The 19,124-nt window shown below is 46.7% G+C and overlaps 1 protein-coding gene across 1 annotated transcript; it reads right to left on the minus strand.

The window, feature by feature from the left end:
* Positions 1-2,000: 2,000 nt before the first annotated feature.
* On the minus strand, positions 2,001-18,066 carry SLC25A1 (solute carrier family 25 member 1). Its single transcript, XM_015822098.1, has 9 exons — positions 17,946-18,066; positions 6,928-7,035; positions 6,693-6,792; positions 4,324-4,462; positions 4,092-4,176; positions 3,792-3,896; positions 3,505-3,620; positions 2,752-2,825; positions 2,001-2,599 (listed from the first exon to the last, which is right to left on the minus strand). Exons 1-9 carry the CDS (start codon positions 18,064-18,066, stop codon positions 2,485-2,487), a joined length of 963 nt encoding a protein of 320 aa, XP_015677584.1. The 3' UTR covers positions 2,001-2,484.
* Positions 18,067-19,124: the final 1,058 nt, after the last annotated feature.

Here is a 19,124-nt window from a genome sequence, read left to right on the forward strand (position 1 = left end):
AAGTGACTTAATAAGCAGGCAACGTTGGTTTTATTGTCAGCGTCCATGCCGGAGAGCTGAGGAATCCCAAAACCAGACTAGTCTTTGGCTGCCAGGGCACACAGCGAGACATTTAAAACATTTAATTTAAATCCTCCATCTAAGGAAACACCGGATCCTGTAAAAACGCAAGCAACAATCCCCTACCCTGGCCACCTCTGCATTAATTTTATCCTACAGATCAGGGGTCTCCAACCTTGGCCATTTTAAGACAACCTGTGGACTTCAACTCTCAGCATGGCTGATTGGGGAATTCTGGGAGTTGAAGTCCACATGTCTTAAAGTTGTCAAGGTTGGACCCCCCTGATATAGACAGCGTACGAAAGAATTTCGAGAATTAACAGCTCACAGGAAGAGAAGTTCATTTACACTGACATTCAGAAAAGGAGAAAGGAAGATCAGTTATCGTCTCCCTCTGGACCACAAATACGAGTTCTCCCTTAGTGCTACCTCCAAGTGTCTCTGCACCAAAATTCTTCTGGACCAGCCAAGTCCAGCAGCCAGCACCCAACCGGGTGTGCCTTGACTCTGTCCATCCTCTAATCCCCGCCACAAAGCACAGGTTGTATTTAGCTCACCTGCAGCAGGCAGGTGATAATTTTGGGAAGCAGGTGAGTGGACGGGAGGAGACCATCCCCGAGAATGAAAGAGACACAAGATGCAAAAACCTTTGGCACTGATTAGTGGAAATGTCCCGACTTGGCACCAGGGCAGAAGAGACAAAGGGGCTGCCTTCCCCTTCTTAATACAGTACAAGAATCGGTCAACCAGTGTCGCCTTCGCCAGATCCTTGCTCAAGGATGTCTGGTTCTCAAACTAAGGCAGTGTCTAAGGAGGAGAACAAAAACCCTTTGAAAAGGATGACTGGGGAGGTCTTCTCTCCACCAGATGTCCCAAGGAGCATGGTCTGAAAGAAGAATCGTGTCAATGGCTCCCTTTCGCCCAGAACAATGAAGAACGCAGATCCATCAAGTCTACGGAATGAGTCAATGGGCACAGTAAGGCAGATTCTGTCCGGCCAACGTGAAGGGAACGTCCCTGTAGGTTCCAGATAGAGACCAAGGGGAAAAAGAAGTCCCCGATATATATTTTAAAAAAAACAATACATTCATCTGAACATAAAACCCAAAGTGACAAGCACAAAGGGTGGGGAGGCACATAAAATCTAAAGTTTGGGGGAGGAGGGAGAAAAAGACTGCAATTTCCAGATGAGCTGATCCTACTTGCCAACGCTTAACATCTCTAGAAGATCAGTGGTCACTACTATTTCTCTAAGGAGAAGATACATGAATGTCCGTGTATCTTGCCTGCATTTGGGTTATGTGAATGGATCTAGGAGAAGGCCTACATGGAGAATGTTTATCCTGCTCTGGAGAGACCTATCTATGCCAGAAGCCTAGGATGTCCCAGGGGCTCGGAGGGGTAGACTTGATCATGAAGAACTGCAAGTTGCCAAAAGAAAACCATGGAAAGGATAATTTTTGGAATGTGTTCAGTATTTTGGTTACTACTTCTTGAAGTCCAGAAGTGAATGGATACCACCAGAGCAGTGGGATGCAAAGAAAGATATGGACCACGTTTATCTCCTTTGGGTGGAGATAACTTTTTATGGAGTCTTCCATAAGTCTCAAGATACTGTCTTCCCCAACCTAATGCCCTGAAAAAGTGTTGGACCACAAAACCCAAGAATCCTAGCAGATCCAGCCATTGGTTCTACGGACCTGGGAAGCATCAGGTTGGGAAAGATCCTGTAGACCACCTTGTGCATCACCTTAAGTCAGCTTGAGATCCCTTTTCTTGCTGAAGAAGACCTCTTTATGTTCCACCTCTGTCTTTCCAAAGTGCTCTTTGGTGGAAAAGCATCAAATAAAAATGGCACTAGAAAAACAAATCAGCACTTACACAAACACACACACGCACACCCCAATCCCAGCTACCTGCACCATCCTCAATCTGTTTTTGTTTTGGAAAAGGAAGGACTTTGTGTCTTGAACTTGTCTTCTAAGAGTGAACAAGTGAGAAAGCCAATAAGAATGTGTATTTTTAAGAACACCAAGGAAAACCACCCTACCCCAACCAACTGGTCATTCTCTGACCCTCTACCAGAAGAAAACTATTTGATAGTGACCCGTGGATTCATTTCCATGACCCTGTCCTGCTGACTCCCCAGTTGTGGTCTCACACAATCGACGACTACAATGAAACCTACAGAGAGAAGATCCATCCGCAGTTTGTTCCGATAAATAAGTATCATAAAACGTGACAGTGATTTGGGGACTGGAATCGTGTCCTCTTTGCACCCGTGCACTGCGCCCAGTGAGAAGAAAGAAGAATGAAGAAGCACACCACCCTTTCAAATGTTCTCTGCAGTTGGTCACACCTTTTTTTCCCAGCTGTTGCCTGACGGGGTGGGCAGATGACTACCCGGCTCACGGCGGTGAGCTCTCAGTCCGTTTTCCAGACTTTGTTGAGTAGCTTGACCACTTCATCGTAGATGATGAACACAATGGCTACGTCTAAGCAGACCCTTCCCAGGCGAGGAATTGTCCCCTTGTAAAACCTACGTGGGAAGAGGAACCAGAGATAGATCAACCAGGAACCCAAGAAAAGTCAGGGGGATTGTGGGACGCTCACCCTTGGAGAGGTAAGCAACCCAGCAGACCATGACACCCTCCCCCACCCTCGTATCTTTCCAAGCCATGCCAAACTCACGCTAGAGGTCCTTCATATTTCATAATTTGGTAGGCGCAATTCAAGGTGCTCTTATACTTATGCGCTTCAAGTCCCTGGAAACAGAAAGACGGGGGAAAGAAAGGGGAGGCTGGATTAGCAATAGCAAGAAGAAGTTGAGCACTACACAACCTAACAACTTACCTCACTTGGGCTCCAGCTGATCACACCCATTTCGTTTCCGACTCTGGTTTAAATTCAATGAGAATCGCAACGGATTGAGTTGAACAACTCAACCACCCCCCTCTCTTTGCTGACAGCCTTCCCAGGTAGAACAGACAAGAAACATGACCAGGTGAGCAGTTGTGGGTGCTCCATCGCTGGAGGAAGAAAAGATTGGACAGCCCCACTTGTCCAAAATGCAACCAGGTCTCCTGCCTTGAGCAAAGGGTTGGACTAGAAGACCTCTGAGGTCGTTTCCAGCCTTCTGGGTCTATGCTTTCTATTTCAAATGAACGAAATAGAATGAAAACAAGAATTCAGCAAGGCTCTCCAATTCAGGCATTCCAAACTAGGCAAAAGGCTCACGTTTGCTGAAAAACAGCTTAGCTAATCAAGGGAGGTTTGGAGTTTGACCTTCTCCTCATTGTGGGACCTAGTCAATGACACAGAGACGTCAAAGATCAACTCTCTGCATTCTTCCAATCCCTGGAGGCGCGGATCAGTTCTAAAATTCAGGCCATGAGTCACCAGATTGGGAACCCATAGCTAAGAGTTGCTAAAACCCCAGCCTACCTGCATCCTCGTCTTCACAACATCTAACGGGGTGTTACCAAAGACGCTGGCAGCCCCAGCGAACGCCCCAAATAGCCCCGTCACAAGTGGGTTAATCTCTTTGTTGGGATTGTCCCCTGAAAGGAAATAAACATGGATGAGAAAGAAAGGAAGGAAGGAAGGAAGGAAGGAAGGAAGGAAGGAAGGAAAGAAAGAAAGAAAGAAAGAAAGAAAGAAAGAAAGAAAGAAAGAAAGAAAGAAAGAAAGAAAGAAAGAAAGTAAGTTTTTAAAAGAGGGATGTAACTCACCTTTGTACCAGTTCCTCAGAGCCGTCATGACGAAGAAACGGATGGCTTGGTTAGATCCTTGTTTGAGGACTGTGGCAGTTAAACCTTGATAGGTTCCTTTCAACCCTAAAAGACAGGAGATGGGGGAAGGCTCACTCAACTGTGGTCATAAGTGAAGGACTTTCTATATTACATTCAGCTTCTTCTAAATAAGACTAGGCCACCCAGCTTCACTGATATTTAAACCCCGCTGATTTCCAATTCTGCAGATAGAAGACGGAGAAAGATATTGTCTCCCTGCCAAGGATCCACGTTCCTCACCTTGTTCCCGAACGATCTCCCGCACGCCATGAAAAAAACCTCGGTATTTTGGGTTGGGAGAACATTGGTCGTGGATGAACTTCACCTGCAGAAGAAGTGCAGCAGAGAAGACAACAAGAAGCGTTACTCCAGAGAAGGATTTGAGACGATTCTTGGCACCCCAAGATTCGCAAATAAGGTTCCTCTCCACAACAGACACATGTCCTCTTTCTTTCAAGGGTTTTTTTTTTACCTTGACGGTTTCCATGGGGCAGACCACCACCACGGCTTCGGCCACACCAGCCCCCAAACCGGCAAGAAGGCCACGGGTGCTGTCCAGTTTTCCATCGGCATCTCTCATGTGGTTGCTCAGGAACTCAAACATGCCAAACCTGGGCAGGGGAAAAGAGGAGGCCGGTGGGCCCGGGGTAGAACAAGGAAGGTCCTCTATAACGTTTCATGACCCAACTAGATAACATTTTCAGTGCACAACTTGACCATTACCTACTTGGGTCATGAAACATCTGCAAGAAAACCAACAAGCTCACAGACCACCAAGTACCCCTTCGCTTCCTCATGTTTTTAAGTCACTCCTGAGCTTCAAAGAGCAGATTTTCCATGAAGATTTGAAAGCAATCAAAGCTCTCCTTTTTGTTGAAAAAGTTTCAAAGAAGCTGATGGAGCTGTTGGGGTAAACGGGCTTCAGCCACACCATTCTGAGGGCTGCAAAAAATAAGGTTGGGATGGAGAGACAGAGAACCCCAAACCCTGGTTGACCTGTCCTCTTTTCCCAGGGAGAACAAATATGGACCACAGGAGCAAATCCTGAGCAACATCACTATTGTAGATCTAGGTTTATTAGGTTTGAGATACCCAGAATCACACTGAGGAGGTCATCAAAGATCCAGGAAAGAGTTGACTAAACTCAAGTACTTCTATTGCTTATTTACTGCCATCAAATGGAGAGGAACCCTTCGCGGGGTCTTTAGCTTGCCAAGATTAAATTCTATGTCCCCCCCCCATGAATGAAGGGGTCAAATTCTCTCCCCATGACCCAAAAATTTGGGGGAAGAAGTCCATCTCCCCTTCTTGAGTACAGAGACCAATTCCCATCTGCCCCACCTAGAATCTGGGGCCAAAATTCCATCCCCCCACCCAAAAATCTGGGGGGGGATGAATTCCATTCCCAACTACTTGAGAATATGGGGACCAATTTCCCTCCCTCCCAACTACAATCTGGGGCCAAATTTTGTCTCTTTTTTGTCCCCTTAAATTTGGAGACAAAATCCCACTCTCTCCATTTGACAATGCAGGCATGAAATCCGTCCTCCCCGCCCCCCCCCAAAATAAACCCCAAATATCTCCCATTTCTAAATATTCCTGACGTATCTCCAGCTCTCTTCCCTCCTGACTTTATTCAAATAAATCCTCTTTACACAACCTGATTGTCCCTTCTAGACACCCCCCCCCTCCCATCCCTAGGTACACATAGAAAATCTGGTGCGTTTGAACTTTGAGCAGAGAAAGAGGTAAAAGACAGAGGCAGGTCACAATGTGCCAGTAAGAGCTATTATTTGTTCCCTCTAGGAAAAAAAAAAAGAGTGAAAACAGCCACTGCTAAACCAAGATTCAAGCTGAATCAGCCCATCTTGGTTTTGTTCAGCCTTGGCCATTAAAACACGGCGGATTCCCTGAGCAAAGTTAAGATTTGCTTAAGCCTGGTTTGCTGGATTCAACCACAACTGGCTGAGTAGAGATAACCCATAAATCAAACCTTTATTGGGATTACAAACCAGCATGTAACAAACTAAGCTAGAAACCACTGCTTAGCACCATAGGCCAAATTAACCCATAAATCAATGCCAGGGCTGTGATGTTGTCACAGGGGGGTCCACGAAGGCTTGGGAAAAACCGTTATGATTTAAATCTTGAGTCAAGTATTTAAAGGGGGTCCGTGGGGGAGAAAATGTTGAGAATCACCAATATATCCTATTGATGGCTACTTTCTTTTAAATAAATATTTTATTAATTTTCTATTTTTAACAAACAAGTGCTTAATAGACAACGTGTTGACTGGGTCCCTTAGTAATTCCGTGGTACATATAAGCTTCTTCAAACTAAATCCAATTATTACACCATCTGATACTTTCTTCTTCCAGTAATAAAACATTTTTCCACATTAAGCAAACACAATTCTTATTGTGGTTCATAAATATACAGTTGAATATCAGCATTGATTACAGTTTTCTAGTAGCATCAACGATGTCAGTTTAAAATATCTTTTCCAACCAAAACATTGGCACTCAATATCCATTTATTCAGTCACTATCCTATTTTTGCTTTTTCAATTTTAATTTCCCATCCATATTCAAAATACCCCAATCGTTTATAATTTCAAAACATGGCTACTTTTTATGAGCTGGCTTATTGGTTCTTTTGTAGGAAAGAAATCTTGATAAGCCTAGAACCGACGCATCTCTAGAAGCAAGAGGACTAAATTTCACGCTTGGAACATTTTCAGCTCCAAAGATTCTGCACCCTCCTTGCCCACATCACTCACCTGTGTCCTCAGGTAACACCTGACACCCCCCCTCCCAATGTGTGTCCAGTAGATATATTTACCTGACAGCAGCCTTCGGTATGGAACCATACACCAGTGAGCTGAGACCTCGATAAAGCCCTTTGATCCCATGGCCCCGGACTGTCACTCGAACGCAATCCACTGCGCATAAAGAAAAGAACAGAAAAATATATATATACCCATATTAATAAAAAGCAACCAGCTCCAAACAGGGGAACCGAAACATCAAAATACAGTTTGGTGGCTTGATGTAAACTTGGAACGGCCCAGTCTTACCGATGCCTTTATAGCGTGGCGGGTTGGCTTTTTCATCCAGCTGTAGTTGCGTTTTCACGTATTCGGTAGGGAATGTGATACAGATTTCAATACCTCCGGCAAGGCCACCTGGAAAGGTAAACGAGAGGAGGAGGATGAATCTATCCACAGACTAGAGTAGAATAGAGAAAAGAGAATAGAACAGAATAGAATACAGAGCAGAATAGAATAGAACAGAATACAGAAATAGAACAGAATATAGAATAGAATAGAATAGAATAGAATAGAATAAAATAGAATAGAATAGAAAAATGGAATGAAGAATAGAATAGAATAGAATAGAATAGAATAACAGAGTTGGAAGGGATCTTGAAGGTCATCTACTCCAACCCCCTGTTCAGGCAGGAAACTCTACACCAGTGGTGGCAAACCTATGGCACGGGTGCCAGAGGCGGCACTCAGAGCCCTCTCTGTGGGCACGCGCACCGTCACCCCAGTCCTAGGCCTTCAGCTGGGTTTTATAAACCCTTTTCGCTTTAGGCCTCCGCAGCCGTGTACAAAAAAAAAAAAAGGTTCAATCAATCAGTCAATTTCAACTTTTCGCGGGGAAAAAAAAGATCTCGCAAAGTTGGAATTGATTGATTGAACTTTTTAGTCCCACCCAGTCTGCTGTTACCACCGCAGCCACGCCCACCCAATGGGCCACACCCACCCGGCACCCGACGATGCATAAGTGGGTTTTGGGTTGCAGTTTGGGCACTCGGTCTCTAAAAGGTTCGCCATCACTGCCCTACACCATTCCAGACAAATGGCTGTGCAGTCTCTTCTTAAAAACCTCCAGTGATGGAGCACCTACAACTTCTGGAGGCAAGCTGTTCCACTGATTAATTGTTCTGTCAGGAAATTTCTCCTTAGTTCTAGGTTGCTTCTCTCCTTGATTAGCCCTATGATTCCATATTCTAAAAACCCCATTCTGCAACTTGTTTTTCTGCAGAAGCCGAGGGATGGCAGGCTTGAGTTTTGGGCTACCGAGAGGTATTTCATTGGGTTGCCTGCTTCCCCCAAAGTCCTTCAGATCTTCTCCATCGAGCTAAAAAGGAATCCATGAGCTGATTTCACATTCTGAGCCCAACAACGGGACATGTTGTTTTCTTCCCGCTATCTTCACGAAGCTGCAACTCAGCATGACTGTGCAAAGGAAACACACACTGGGTGTCATTGGCTGGCCGGAGACACAACCCAAGGAACACCCACAGCGAGGATTTACAAAGAAACTAGATCTGGATCCCTGACAGCAGCAACCTCACCATGACAAAGTAGCTGGTGATGGGGGGGGGAGGATTTCTTTCCTCCCCCAGGAATGAAAAATGACCTATTCAGCATTCAAGAAAGCAGATTCTTCTTGCCCTGATTGGCCTCCTGGAGACATGATAACAAAAGCTGCCACTTCAGATTTTGTTGTTGTTTAAGGAGGGGAAGCTAAAGCATTTTGAAAAAGAGAAAAAAAATTCTGCACACTTGGAAAAAGTGGCTGCTTAAGTTCTGGACACAGACTATGTACATCGAGAGCCAATTTAGTCTAGTGGTTAGGGCGCCAGGTTAGAAAGTGGGAGACGGCGAGTTCTAGTCCCATCTTAGCCACAAAAGCCAGCTGGGTGACTTTGGGCCAGTCCCCAAGAGATGGTGAGTTCTAGTTTCGTGCTTTAGGCACGAAAACCAAGCGGGGTGATTCTGGGACAATCACCAGGAGATGGCGAGTTTTAGTTCTGCTTTAGACATGAAAGCCAGCTAGGTGACTTTGGGCCCATCACCAGGAGACAGTGAGTTCTAGTCCCAACGTTGGACATGAAAGCCGGCTGGCTGACTTTGATCCAGTCCCTCTCTCTCAGCCCAGCCCACCTCACAGGACTGTTGTTGTTGGGAAAATAAGAGGAGGAAGCTGCGTCCCTTATCTCCAGTGCCTTGAGTTACTCGTAAAAATAATAAAGGCAGGATGTAAATAAATAAATAACTCTATACTCAAGATAAGCAACTTTTTCCCACGGGCAGGAAGAGAGCGAAAGAGGTCAAGTTAAGAGAAATTCAAGGCATGAGATAAGGGGGAGACAAAAAAAAAATGGTTGCTAAGTGGAGTTTAGTCACAACCTTTCATTTCGGGACCGTTCGAAGTTACCACAACGGCACTCAAAAAAAAAGAGACTTGCAAACCGTTGCACCATCCAAATTTGGGCGCTTGGAAACCACGGTGGATTGACGACAACTGCGGCGTCCTGGGACCGCAACATTCCCGTTTGTGACCTTCGCGGGCAGCTTTCATCTTCTTTTTCTTTCCCGTTTCGTATTTTTTTTAAAAAAAAATCCAATCTAACGTTCTTCCTCGGGAAAATTATATTTAAAAGAAGAAAAGTGCCCCGTTTTTACAAGGGGGCAGGGAGGAACCGAACGACACCCCCTTAAAATAACTTGGCTTTGGCACCAGAAAATAGAGAATGCCTCAAAGGTGACAGCTGGGTGTTTTATCTATGCCATATTTCACCAATCTGACACCGGAAGATTAGGGATCTGTCTTCGGAGCTGCATTGCTCGGAGACCATGGCTTGGAGAAGACAAGATGCCTTAGGAAGAAGGAGATGCCTCAAACGCTCCGAGCAGATGCAAAAGGCAGCCAAGATAGTCCCCGACTTACGACCATGTAAGCCCCAAGTTTCCGCTGCTTCGGGAGACATTGGCTAAGGGAATTTTGCCCCATTCTGCAAGTCCCATTTTCACTGCCGTCGTCACTCTGAAGAGCCGCTAAACAAATGGACTGCCTGTATTCTATACACATCCCACCTATTTTACATTAATATTGCTAATATTGCATTTTATATTCAGTAACCTTTTTAAAAATCCGTATTTCAGAGGCTTCGGTTCTCGAGATTGTTATTCCAGGAGGAAGTCACTTTTTTTTGTTTCCAGTAGCATCGCAACTTTGAACAGTCACTAAACCAGTGTTTCTCAACCAATGCTGGCTGTGGAATTCTGGGAGTTGAAGTCCACATGCCTTAAAATTGTCAAGGTTGAGAAACACTGCACTAAACAAAGGGTTGAAAATCAAGGACTAACTACACATTCAAGGAACTCAGCTGTTCTGCTACCCAAACCACCTTTGGTTGCACAATTTCTGCTCACTGTGGCTTTATTCCACATGGATTAAACACACCGTAGCTCAGCATCACCTACTGTATGGATGGTAAGCGTGAGGATGACTGTGTATTTTCTATCCCATTCTGGGAAACTCCAGAGAGCTGATTGACGATTGCGGCAAGACAGAACAGAAATGCATTAACCGGGTAAACAAAGAAAGAAAGAAGCATAAATCTGTCCTTACAGCAGTGAAGGATGGAGGGAAATGAATCACCCCTGACCCATTTCTCTTTGTTTAAGCAAGCAGAAGCCACAAACAAGAGAACAATATATGCTTTGAAGGAAAAAAATATATATCTATTTCAAGAAAGGACGAAGCAAGAAGCTCTCGGAGGCTGCTACTGCAGAAAATGGGGAAAAAAAGATCTAAAACAATTGAAGCTGAAAGCTCCTTTTGCAGAGTCCATCCGATAGGCAAAAAGACAAAATACACAAAATGTACATTAAGCTGCGCCTCGTCCCATCCGACTGGGCAAGCGTGCCAGCTCTGGCACGGAGCCCGCTATTTAGTGAAATCAAAGAGACAGCTTGAACTATTCAGCTTGGGGGAAAAAGACGAGGTAAACCCCACCATTAAACTTCTGAGCACGTTTGCAAATCTTCCAGCCGAAAAACCAGCTTCCCCCTTTGTCCTTCGCCACGAGGGCTCCTAAGGACTAGCAACTTAACCGAGTTAAGAGTTGGAATCTGGCTAGATTTAATCTGGCTGCGGAATTCTGGGAGTTATAATCTACCCATCTTAAAGCATGCTGGCTGGGGAATTCTGGGAGTTGACGCCCCTCCATCTTAAAGCATACTGGCTGGGGAATTCTGGGAGTTATAATCTACCCATCTTAAAGCATGCTGGCTGGGGAATTCTGGGAGTTGAAGCCTACTACCCATCCTAAGGCAGGGAAGAAGCTGGGGAATGCTGAGAGTTAAAAATCTACCCATCGTAAAACATGCTAGCTTAGGGATCCTGGGAGATGAAGCCCATCCCTCTTAAAGTGGCTAAGCTTGAGAAACGTCGCTTAAGAGTGTTCATGCAGCTTATAAACCAGAATAAAATCCACTCCTGGCATGATGGAACAACTCCTGTCTCCCCCAAAATGCTTGGCTGAACATGCCCTGCAAATCCACCTCCTGGCTTTTGCGGGCTGTGACGTTTGGCCCAACTTGGCCAACCGTGGTTTGTTCAAACCCCCCCCCCCCTCCAGTGGTGAAACAAGCCATGGCTTTGTGCAATGTGAGAATTCAGACCCAGAACAACCCAACGGTGTGGAAATCAGATTAGTCTAGGACACCGTGTGCCAAAAAGAGTAGGAGGAGCGCAATACGCCAGAGTTGTGTCGAGCTAAGCAAAACCCCGCCAGCCCCTCCAAAGGTAGACACCTGACTCGCCAGGTAGGGCAAAGAGGAAATCAAGAGGACACTTCCTCAGCTTCCAAGAGAGACGGTTGGCAATGACCTTGAGCAAGGAATGCTTGCCAGCTCGCCCCTGGCAGAGATTCAAGCTTGCAAATGCCAGATATAAACGTCACTCTTTTCCTCCTAACTGCAGAGGAGGGTTTTAATCTGGGAGGGGTCAGAGGACAGCCCTGGGGGGATGAATATATATGGGTTTAAAGTCCTTGTAGTAAGAATCGTGCAACAGCTCCTGCTTAAATTCATGGAAAGTAGGCATGGTTGTTCCAAATACAGCTAGCTCTTGACTGGCTGGCTGCATTAGGGTTTCCTGCCTGAGCAGGGGGTGGTGGTGGACTAGATGGCCTCCAAGGTCCCTTACAAGGGGAGAAAGATCTTTTTTCCCCCCCCCCCCATCCTTTTCTCCTTTGCAGAGTCATTTCTCCAAGGGGCAAATAACTGGAGGAGGAAGAGGAAGACAGAGAGTTTACAACGGCAATAAAGCATCCTGCTTCCCATAAGAACACAACAGAAAAAGGAGATATTTTTTTTTGTATGCACAAAGATGGAAAGAGTTATTGATGAAGATGATGGAACGTGCTGAGATGGGCTAAAGTGACGCCTTTGATCAGAGGGAGGGGGGGAACCAATATCTACCTTTAGTGCTGATTGGAAAACCTCTTGTGCACTTTTTGGAGTAACCGAAAAAAAAATGAACTTATGAATTACGTTTTAATGATTAGACAAGATAGATGGTAAAAAAAAGAGGGATGTTAGATTGTTAACCATAGAGCAAGAAGTATATTTCTAAGTGTACGTATAAAGAAGATCAGAAGTTATTTTACTTCTTTGTGTTTTTGTTCTTTTTGTTCTATTTTTCTTTCCTTTCTTATAATTTTAGCTTTCTCTCCAATTTTGATTTCTTCTTTGTTTTTTTATCTTCCTTATTAAAAGAATGATACACACGTAGAGACAAAGCCCAGAGATGGGCAGTTTCTAGATGTGATGTACTAATAAATAAAACAAACACATAACACAGCAGAAAAACAGGTCCATGTTAAAATTACGAGGGCTTTGGTACCACATGCAAAATGTGCTTAACGATGCTTCATTAATGTTCTTGGGTTCATGCAACCCACTAAGGCATAAACCAAGGTTTGAAAAACACAGTAGCTGCGATCACATTTTGCACAAAGTCCAAATGCAGTTTAGCTGCTTTTTGGGCTTCTGTGCTGCACAAACAGGTTGGTTCACAACCTTCTGAGGCTCATCAAGCACCACTTTAAGATCGCTCCACTATATCTTCAAACTAATGTTTGGGGCTGGAAGCTGGCTCTAAATGAAAACTTCCAAAACTAAGGGTCAAAATCTAATGAAAGGAAGGACTAAGGTGACGTGATTAGCAGTCTGCCAGTACTTGGGGGGCTGTCATTGAGAAGAGTGGGGTCAACCTCTTCTCCAAAGCACCTGAAGGCAGGACAAGAAGGATGGATGGAAACTTATCACTGGAGAGAAGCAACCTAGAATTAAGGAGAAATTTCCCGTCAGTGAGAACAATTAATCAGTGGAACAACCTGCCTCCAGAAGCGGTGAATACTCCAACACTGGAAGTTTTTAAGAAGAGACTGGACAGCCATTTGTCTGAAAGGGTATAGGGTTTCCTGCCTGAGCAGGGGGTTGGACTAGATGACCTCCAAGGTCCCTTCCAGCTCTCTTATTCTTCCTTAAGGAGAGACCAAGTTTTGCTCTAACCAGCTGCCTCCATTACTTATAGAACAGAAACTCAATGCTCAAATGATTTTTATCTTCACGTCTCTCCTCGCTGGCTATGGCTGCTTTGGGCCCATAAAATCATATTTTCTGGAGGATAAAAGAGCTTCCCACTCTCCATTTGATGCTTAAATGAGAACAGCAAACGGGAAAGCTTTGAGCCTACAGGACGATGTCGTCAGGCCGGTAAACAGTGTATGTCAACAACAGTTGCAGATGAAAGCTGAATGAAGAGGGTGAAGCAACACGCTGTCCTTCATTTTGCAAGAACAGGTTCCCACACAGGTCTTTCACAACCCTACAGCGTCAGCACTCCAAAAAATAAAAAAAAAATAACAATCTGCTTTTGGAGCATGACTAGGTGTTCCTTCAGGGGTAACCGAGTCAAGGCTGACAGCGCATCTTCAGAGCCAGGGTCTCCATCCACTCGAGAGGGAAATGGCTTGGTAGAAATCTGAAATTTTACAGGTGATTGCAAACTCTTCTCTCTTTCCGTTGCAATGCAACCAACTGGGAGTAAAGATCTTGTGGCTTGGGTAGAAAGTTGTGGATGATGGTTATTGAGATCATCTTCCCTGCCACAGGTCAAAGTTCGTAACATGCGCCGGTAGGAGGATTCCATTCGTGATGTTCTTTGTGGTTCCTGCTTCGGATGATGTCTCCACGTGACTATCGTAGTCTGTAAACAGTGGTTCACAGCTTACAATGATAGATGAACTTACAATTAAGTCTTGTTCGAGAAAGCAGAGCTGGAGCCATTTTTAACAGAGGCGCACACAGGCGAACCCAATCTGCTGAAAAGGCGTGTCTTGCTAATTCCTCATTTAGAAGAGAATATTTGTAGCTCAGGGTTGAATTGTGGGGTCCTGGGTGCTCTCTCAGCTTGGTGGTTTTCTTGCAGATGTTTCATTACCCAAACTAGGTAACATTATCAGTGCTAGAAGGGAGTGGGGTTTGAGGAGAGTGGGGAGGGAGAGGGAGAGAGGATTGTGGGGTCCTTGGTGCTCTCTGAGTTGGGCAATTTTCTTGCAGATGTTTCATTACCCAAACTAGGTAACATTATCAGTGCTAGAAGGAAGTGGGGTTTGAGGAGAGTGGGGAGGGAGAGGGAGAGAGGATTGTGGGGTCCTTGGTGCTCTCTGAGTTGGGCAATTTTCTTGCAGATGTTTCATGACCCAACTAGGTAACATCATCAGTACTAGAAGGGAGTGGGGTTTGCGGAGAGGAGGAGGAGGAGGAGGGAGGAGGAGGAGGAGGAGAGGAAAAGGAGGAGAGGAAAAGGAGGACTGTGGGGTCCTTGGTGCTCTCTGAGCTTGGTTATTTTCTTGCAGATGTGTCAGTACCCAAAAACATCCTCAGAACTAGAAGAGAGTGAGGTTTACTAGTTTATATTCTACCGTAGTAGCTAGACTTGTCAGTGTTGATGTCAATCTTGGAGGTTCTGCTTGTGGCTACATAGGGATACTAGGCTGGTCCCCCTTTTAACTCTGCCCCCAATATGAACTGAAAGCAAACTCCACTGATGAGGATATCTCATTTGGGTAATGAAACGTCTGCAAGAAAACCACCAAGTTCAGAGAACACCAAGGACCCCACAGTCGTTGTCCTCCTCCTCCTCCTCTCCACAAACCCCACTCCCTTCTAGCTCTGATGATGTTCCCTAGTTGGGTCATGAAAAGTCTGCCAGAAAACCACCCAGCTCACCCAGGACCCCTCCTGACCAGAACTCAAATCCAACTTGCTTGGAGAAGACCAAGTTTGGAGACAGACCAAACTTAAAGAAAAAAAGGAACAAAAAACTAGAATGCAAGAATCATTTCAACACTGCTTTTAAGGGAATGATGTCCCACCTACACCGTTGGGCATCTAGTTCTCTATGATGCTTGGAGGTGGGTTTCCAGCCTTCCAACTATGTCTAGGGAAGACTGGATGGAACCCAAGGATTTGGGGGGGGGAGGCAAAACTGATTTATCGTCTGAAAACCAGCCTCCTCTTTTACATTCACAGCACAAGGCCTGTCAGTGGGAGGAAAAAATGAAGTGTGCTTGTAACATCAGCCAGCTGTCAGCATGAGGTTCCCAGAAGCAAGTGCACTGGAGGAGAACAGCTCACGGCAAGAATAATGTACCAGCCAGAGTCCAGAGGGAGCAAAAGAGCTGATTCCCGAGACGATGAATAACAGAATAACAGATATGGAAGGGACCTTGGAGGTCTTCTAGTCCAACCCCCTCCTCAAGCAGGAGACTTTATACCATTCCAAATCGATGGTTGTCCAGCCCCTTCTTAAAAGCATCCAGTGATGAAGCACCCACAACTTCCAAAGGCAAGCCATTCCAATGATTAATTATTCTGTCAGGAAATTTCTCCTTAGTTCTAGGTTGCTTTTCTCCTTGATGGGTTTCCATCCTTTGCTTCTTGTCCTGCCTTCAGGGGCTTTGGAGAATAGCTTGACCCCCTCTTCTTTGGGGCAGCCCCTCAGTTATTGGAACGCTGCTATCGTGTCTCCCCTGGTCCTTCTCTTCACTAGACTAGCCATGCCCAGTTCCTACAACTGTTCTTCATATGTTTTAGCCTCCAGGCCCCTAATCATCTTTGTTGCTCTTCTCTGCATTTTCCAAAGATTCAAGATCTTTCTTGATAACGTGGTAACCAAAACTGGATGGTCCAGTTATCTTTTCCCCCATATCTGTGGTCCAATGTTATCTAGTCAGGTAGTGAAATGTCTGCAAGAAAGCAACCAAGCTCGGAGAGCACCAAGGATCCCACAGTCCTCCTCCTCCTGTCTGCAAACCCTATACTGATGATGTTACATAGTTGGGTAGTGAAATGTCTGCAAGAAAGCAACCAAGCTCAGAGAGTACCAAGGATCCCCCAGGCTATGGTGTGTTTCCAGCGAATACTTACCAGGGTCAAGTCAACCCTGGTTGACGGGCTTGATCTAATTTTCTGGGCTTACAAAATCCAGGGAACCGTAAAATAACGACACGGTCTAGCTTGCAAAACTCAAGTTCCCCTTAGACTAAGGCCAGGGAAATAAATTGCACCACGTATTTGAAAGTACCAAGAAGCCTTTGTTCTGGAAGAAATCTGTCTAAGGGGATTGATGACTCCGGGCTACCAAAATAGCTGCTTATTAAAGATGCGTACAAAACCCATTTCTTTAACGCAATTAAGGTCAGCGGAAGATGCTAACCAGGCCTGCTCTGGAGATTTACTCATTTCCTCCCCCCCTCCTTTTTTTTGTTATTCGCTATCTGCAAAAACAAAGTCTTTATTCATAACATTCCTGTCCAAACCAACTTTGCAGGATACTTTTTGCTACAGGCAAGAGAGAAGCCACAACAGGCAAGACAGGAGCCAACAACAGGCTCGGTTGCCTGTTGATCCGATTTTGCTAGAATCTAAGGCCCAACGCTGCAGAATCCCGAATTCTTTCCAAAAAATATAAAATAAAAATGTCAAGAACATGGGGATTCGAAATTTATTCCTTCCTTGCTAACACTGCCATAAAGGCAGGAGACCTCATACCATCCAACTCAAGGGGCTGTCCAATCTCTTCTTAAAAACCTCCAGTGATGGAGCACCCACAACATCTGGAGGCAGGTTGTTCCACTGGTTAATTGTTCTAGCTGTCAGGAAGTTTCTCCTTAGTTCTAGGTTGCTTCTCTCCTTGATCAGTTTCCATCTGCTGCTTCTTGTCCTGCCTTCAGGCGCTTTGGAGAATAGCTTGACTCCTTCTTCTTTGGGGCAGCCCCTGAGATATTGGAAGACTGCTATCCTGTCCCCCCTCGTCCTTCTCTTCATTAAACTAGACATACCCAATTCCTGTAACTTCCGTATGTTTTAGCCTCCAGTCCCCTGATCATCTTTGTTGCTCTTCTCTGCACTCTTTCCAAAGTCTCAACGTCTTTTTTTCCCCATCTTTGTGACCACTTTAATCCACCATAATTAAAGACCATCCCCTCATTGCCAATACAAATAGTGCCAACATTACTATGGCACTAAACGAATCATTCTAGCACTGCAAGTCGATTTAAAGGAGCCGCGGGAGAAGCAGCGTCCGGCCTCGCTCTCTCAAAACAGCCTCCTCTTCCCCCCCCCCGCCGCCGCTTTCTGACGACAAACCCCAGGGACTAGGAACTTGAACTCTTCGTTAACAAGCCAATGATCTCCGACCACAAAAGGAGGGCCGATGCCAGCCCCGCCAATCCCAAAGCGGCAGCCGCAGCAGCCGATGGCGAGAGGCGAAAGGGCGGAGTCGCCGAATCGCTCGCTTTGCAGCTTACTACCGGTTGCAAAACGAAGGAGAAAGAAGAGAAAGGGAAGGAGGAAAAAAAAAGAAAAGGGACTGGGGCGGAAGTAGCGCTTTGCATGGGGAGATGGGAGGGGGGGAAAAAAGGCGCTGGGAGAAGGATTTCCCCCTCTCCAGTGAAACGCCAAGGCTGAGTCAATCAAGAGTTTCCACGCGTGTTTTTTTTTTTTTTTTGGCAAGCAGAAAACTTCCACCCCGGTGCACGGAGGGAGGAAGGGGGGAGAAGCAGCAAAGCAGCAGCTACGCGCCACGCCCGGCCGTGCATGCATGCCCGCCTGCACCCATGCATGCCCGCCTGCACCCACGCATGCATGCACGCCTGCAGCCCGCAGCCTTTTTGTTCGGCAAAGCGAGGCGCGCAAAGGCGGCCGCGCAATGCAATCCTCACCTGCCAGGATCGCCTTGCCCGGGTGCGTCAGCTTGGCTTTGCCGGCCGGGGCTGCGGCGGCCAGGCAGCGGGGTCTGGCGAAGGGGCTGACGAAGCCCGCGGCCGGTGGGGCGGAAGACATCGCGGTGCGAGGCGGCGGCAGTGGCTGGTGCCAACGAAGCGGCCCGCGGCTCGGATATAGCCCTCCGGGGGCGTGATCGCCGCCAGCCAGCCAGCCCTCCTTCCCTCCCTCCCTCCCTCCCTCCGGCCGCCGCCCCCTTTCCTCCCGCCCCACGGGCAGGCGGGGCTCTGCGAGGCCTGGGAGGCGGGGGGGGGGGCGGAGAGAGGAGGTGGGACCGGCTGGCTGAATGGGCGCCGCCCCCCCTTGGCAGCGTGCACGGGAGTGGCGGAGGGGTTGCATTCAGACGACCCCCGCTTTGCACAGCCTGCTGGAGGGTGGCGGGGTTGCATTCACACGATCCCCCGCTTTGCACCGCCTGCTGGAGGGTGGCGGGGTTGCATTCACACGATCCCCCGCTTTGCACAGCCTGCAAGGGGGGAGGCGGGGTTGCATTCACACGACACCCCCCCCCCCCGTGCTTTGCACGAACGGGAAAGCTGATAGCGTGGACGCCACCCTGTTTCCGGCTTTGTCTAGGGCTTTCTCGTGCCCGGGCAAGCTCTTACGTGGGCAAGATCTCTTTGCATCCCAGACTACCAAATGGGGTTGTTGGGGGGTCGGGTGGTAAACAAGGGGTTAACTGGAAGGAGGGCGGGTTCTGCTCTTTGCTTCCGCGGCTGCAAGGTGAGCATACCTGTGTGCGGGACAGGTGCACCCTCTGGAGGTGAGGAAGGAGATTTCAGGGCCGACGTTTCAAGGCATGCAGCCCCCTAAGGGTTCAAAAGAGAATGGCACCGGCCACATTTCCTGCACACCTGAAGGTTTTACCTGTTGGGCTGGGGAAGACTAGATCTCTGGGGAAGCCTCTGATGCTAGGAAAGGTATAAGGACTTTTGGAAGACCGGGATCGGGCAAAATCACCAGATGGAGAAAACCCATCTAGGCAAGGTGCCAAGAGTTAATGCTTGAAGACACTTGATTGATCGATCAATAGGAAGCTTCAACTCCTTGAGAAGTCCATAATGCTGGAAAAGGTGGAAGGAAACTGAAGAAGAGGACCAGAAGCAAGGGTACTGTGA

This window comes from Protobothrops mucrosquamatus, unplaced genomic scaffold (assembly GCF_001527695.2).
Source record: "Protobothrops mucrosquamatus isolate PMUCROS unplaced genomic scaffold, P.Mucros_1.0 scaffold1461, whole genome shotgun sequence".
In the NCBI taxonomy this organism is placed as follows: Eukaryota; Metazoa; Chordata; class Lepidosauria; order Squamata; family Viperidae; genus Protobothrops; species Protobothrops mucrosquamatus.

Excerpts from the sequence above, each read along its gene's own strand:
- SLC25A1 (XM_015822098.1), bottom strand. The coding sequence starts at position 18,066 with ATGTCTTCCGCCCCACCGGCCGCGGGCTTCGTCAGCCCCTTCGCCAGA. Across the intron at positions 4,463-6,692 it reads ATACCGAAGGCTGCTGTCAG|GTTTGGCATGTTTGAGTTCC; the intron begins GTAAATATATCT and ends TCCCCTGCCCAG. Across the intron at positions 4,177-4,323 it reads GCCCCATGGAAACCGTCAAG|GTGAAGTTCATCCACGACCA; the intron begins GTAAAAAAAAAA and ends CTTCTTCTGCAG.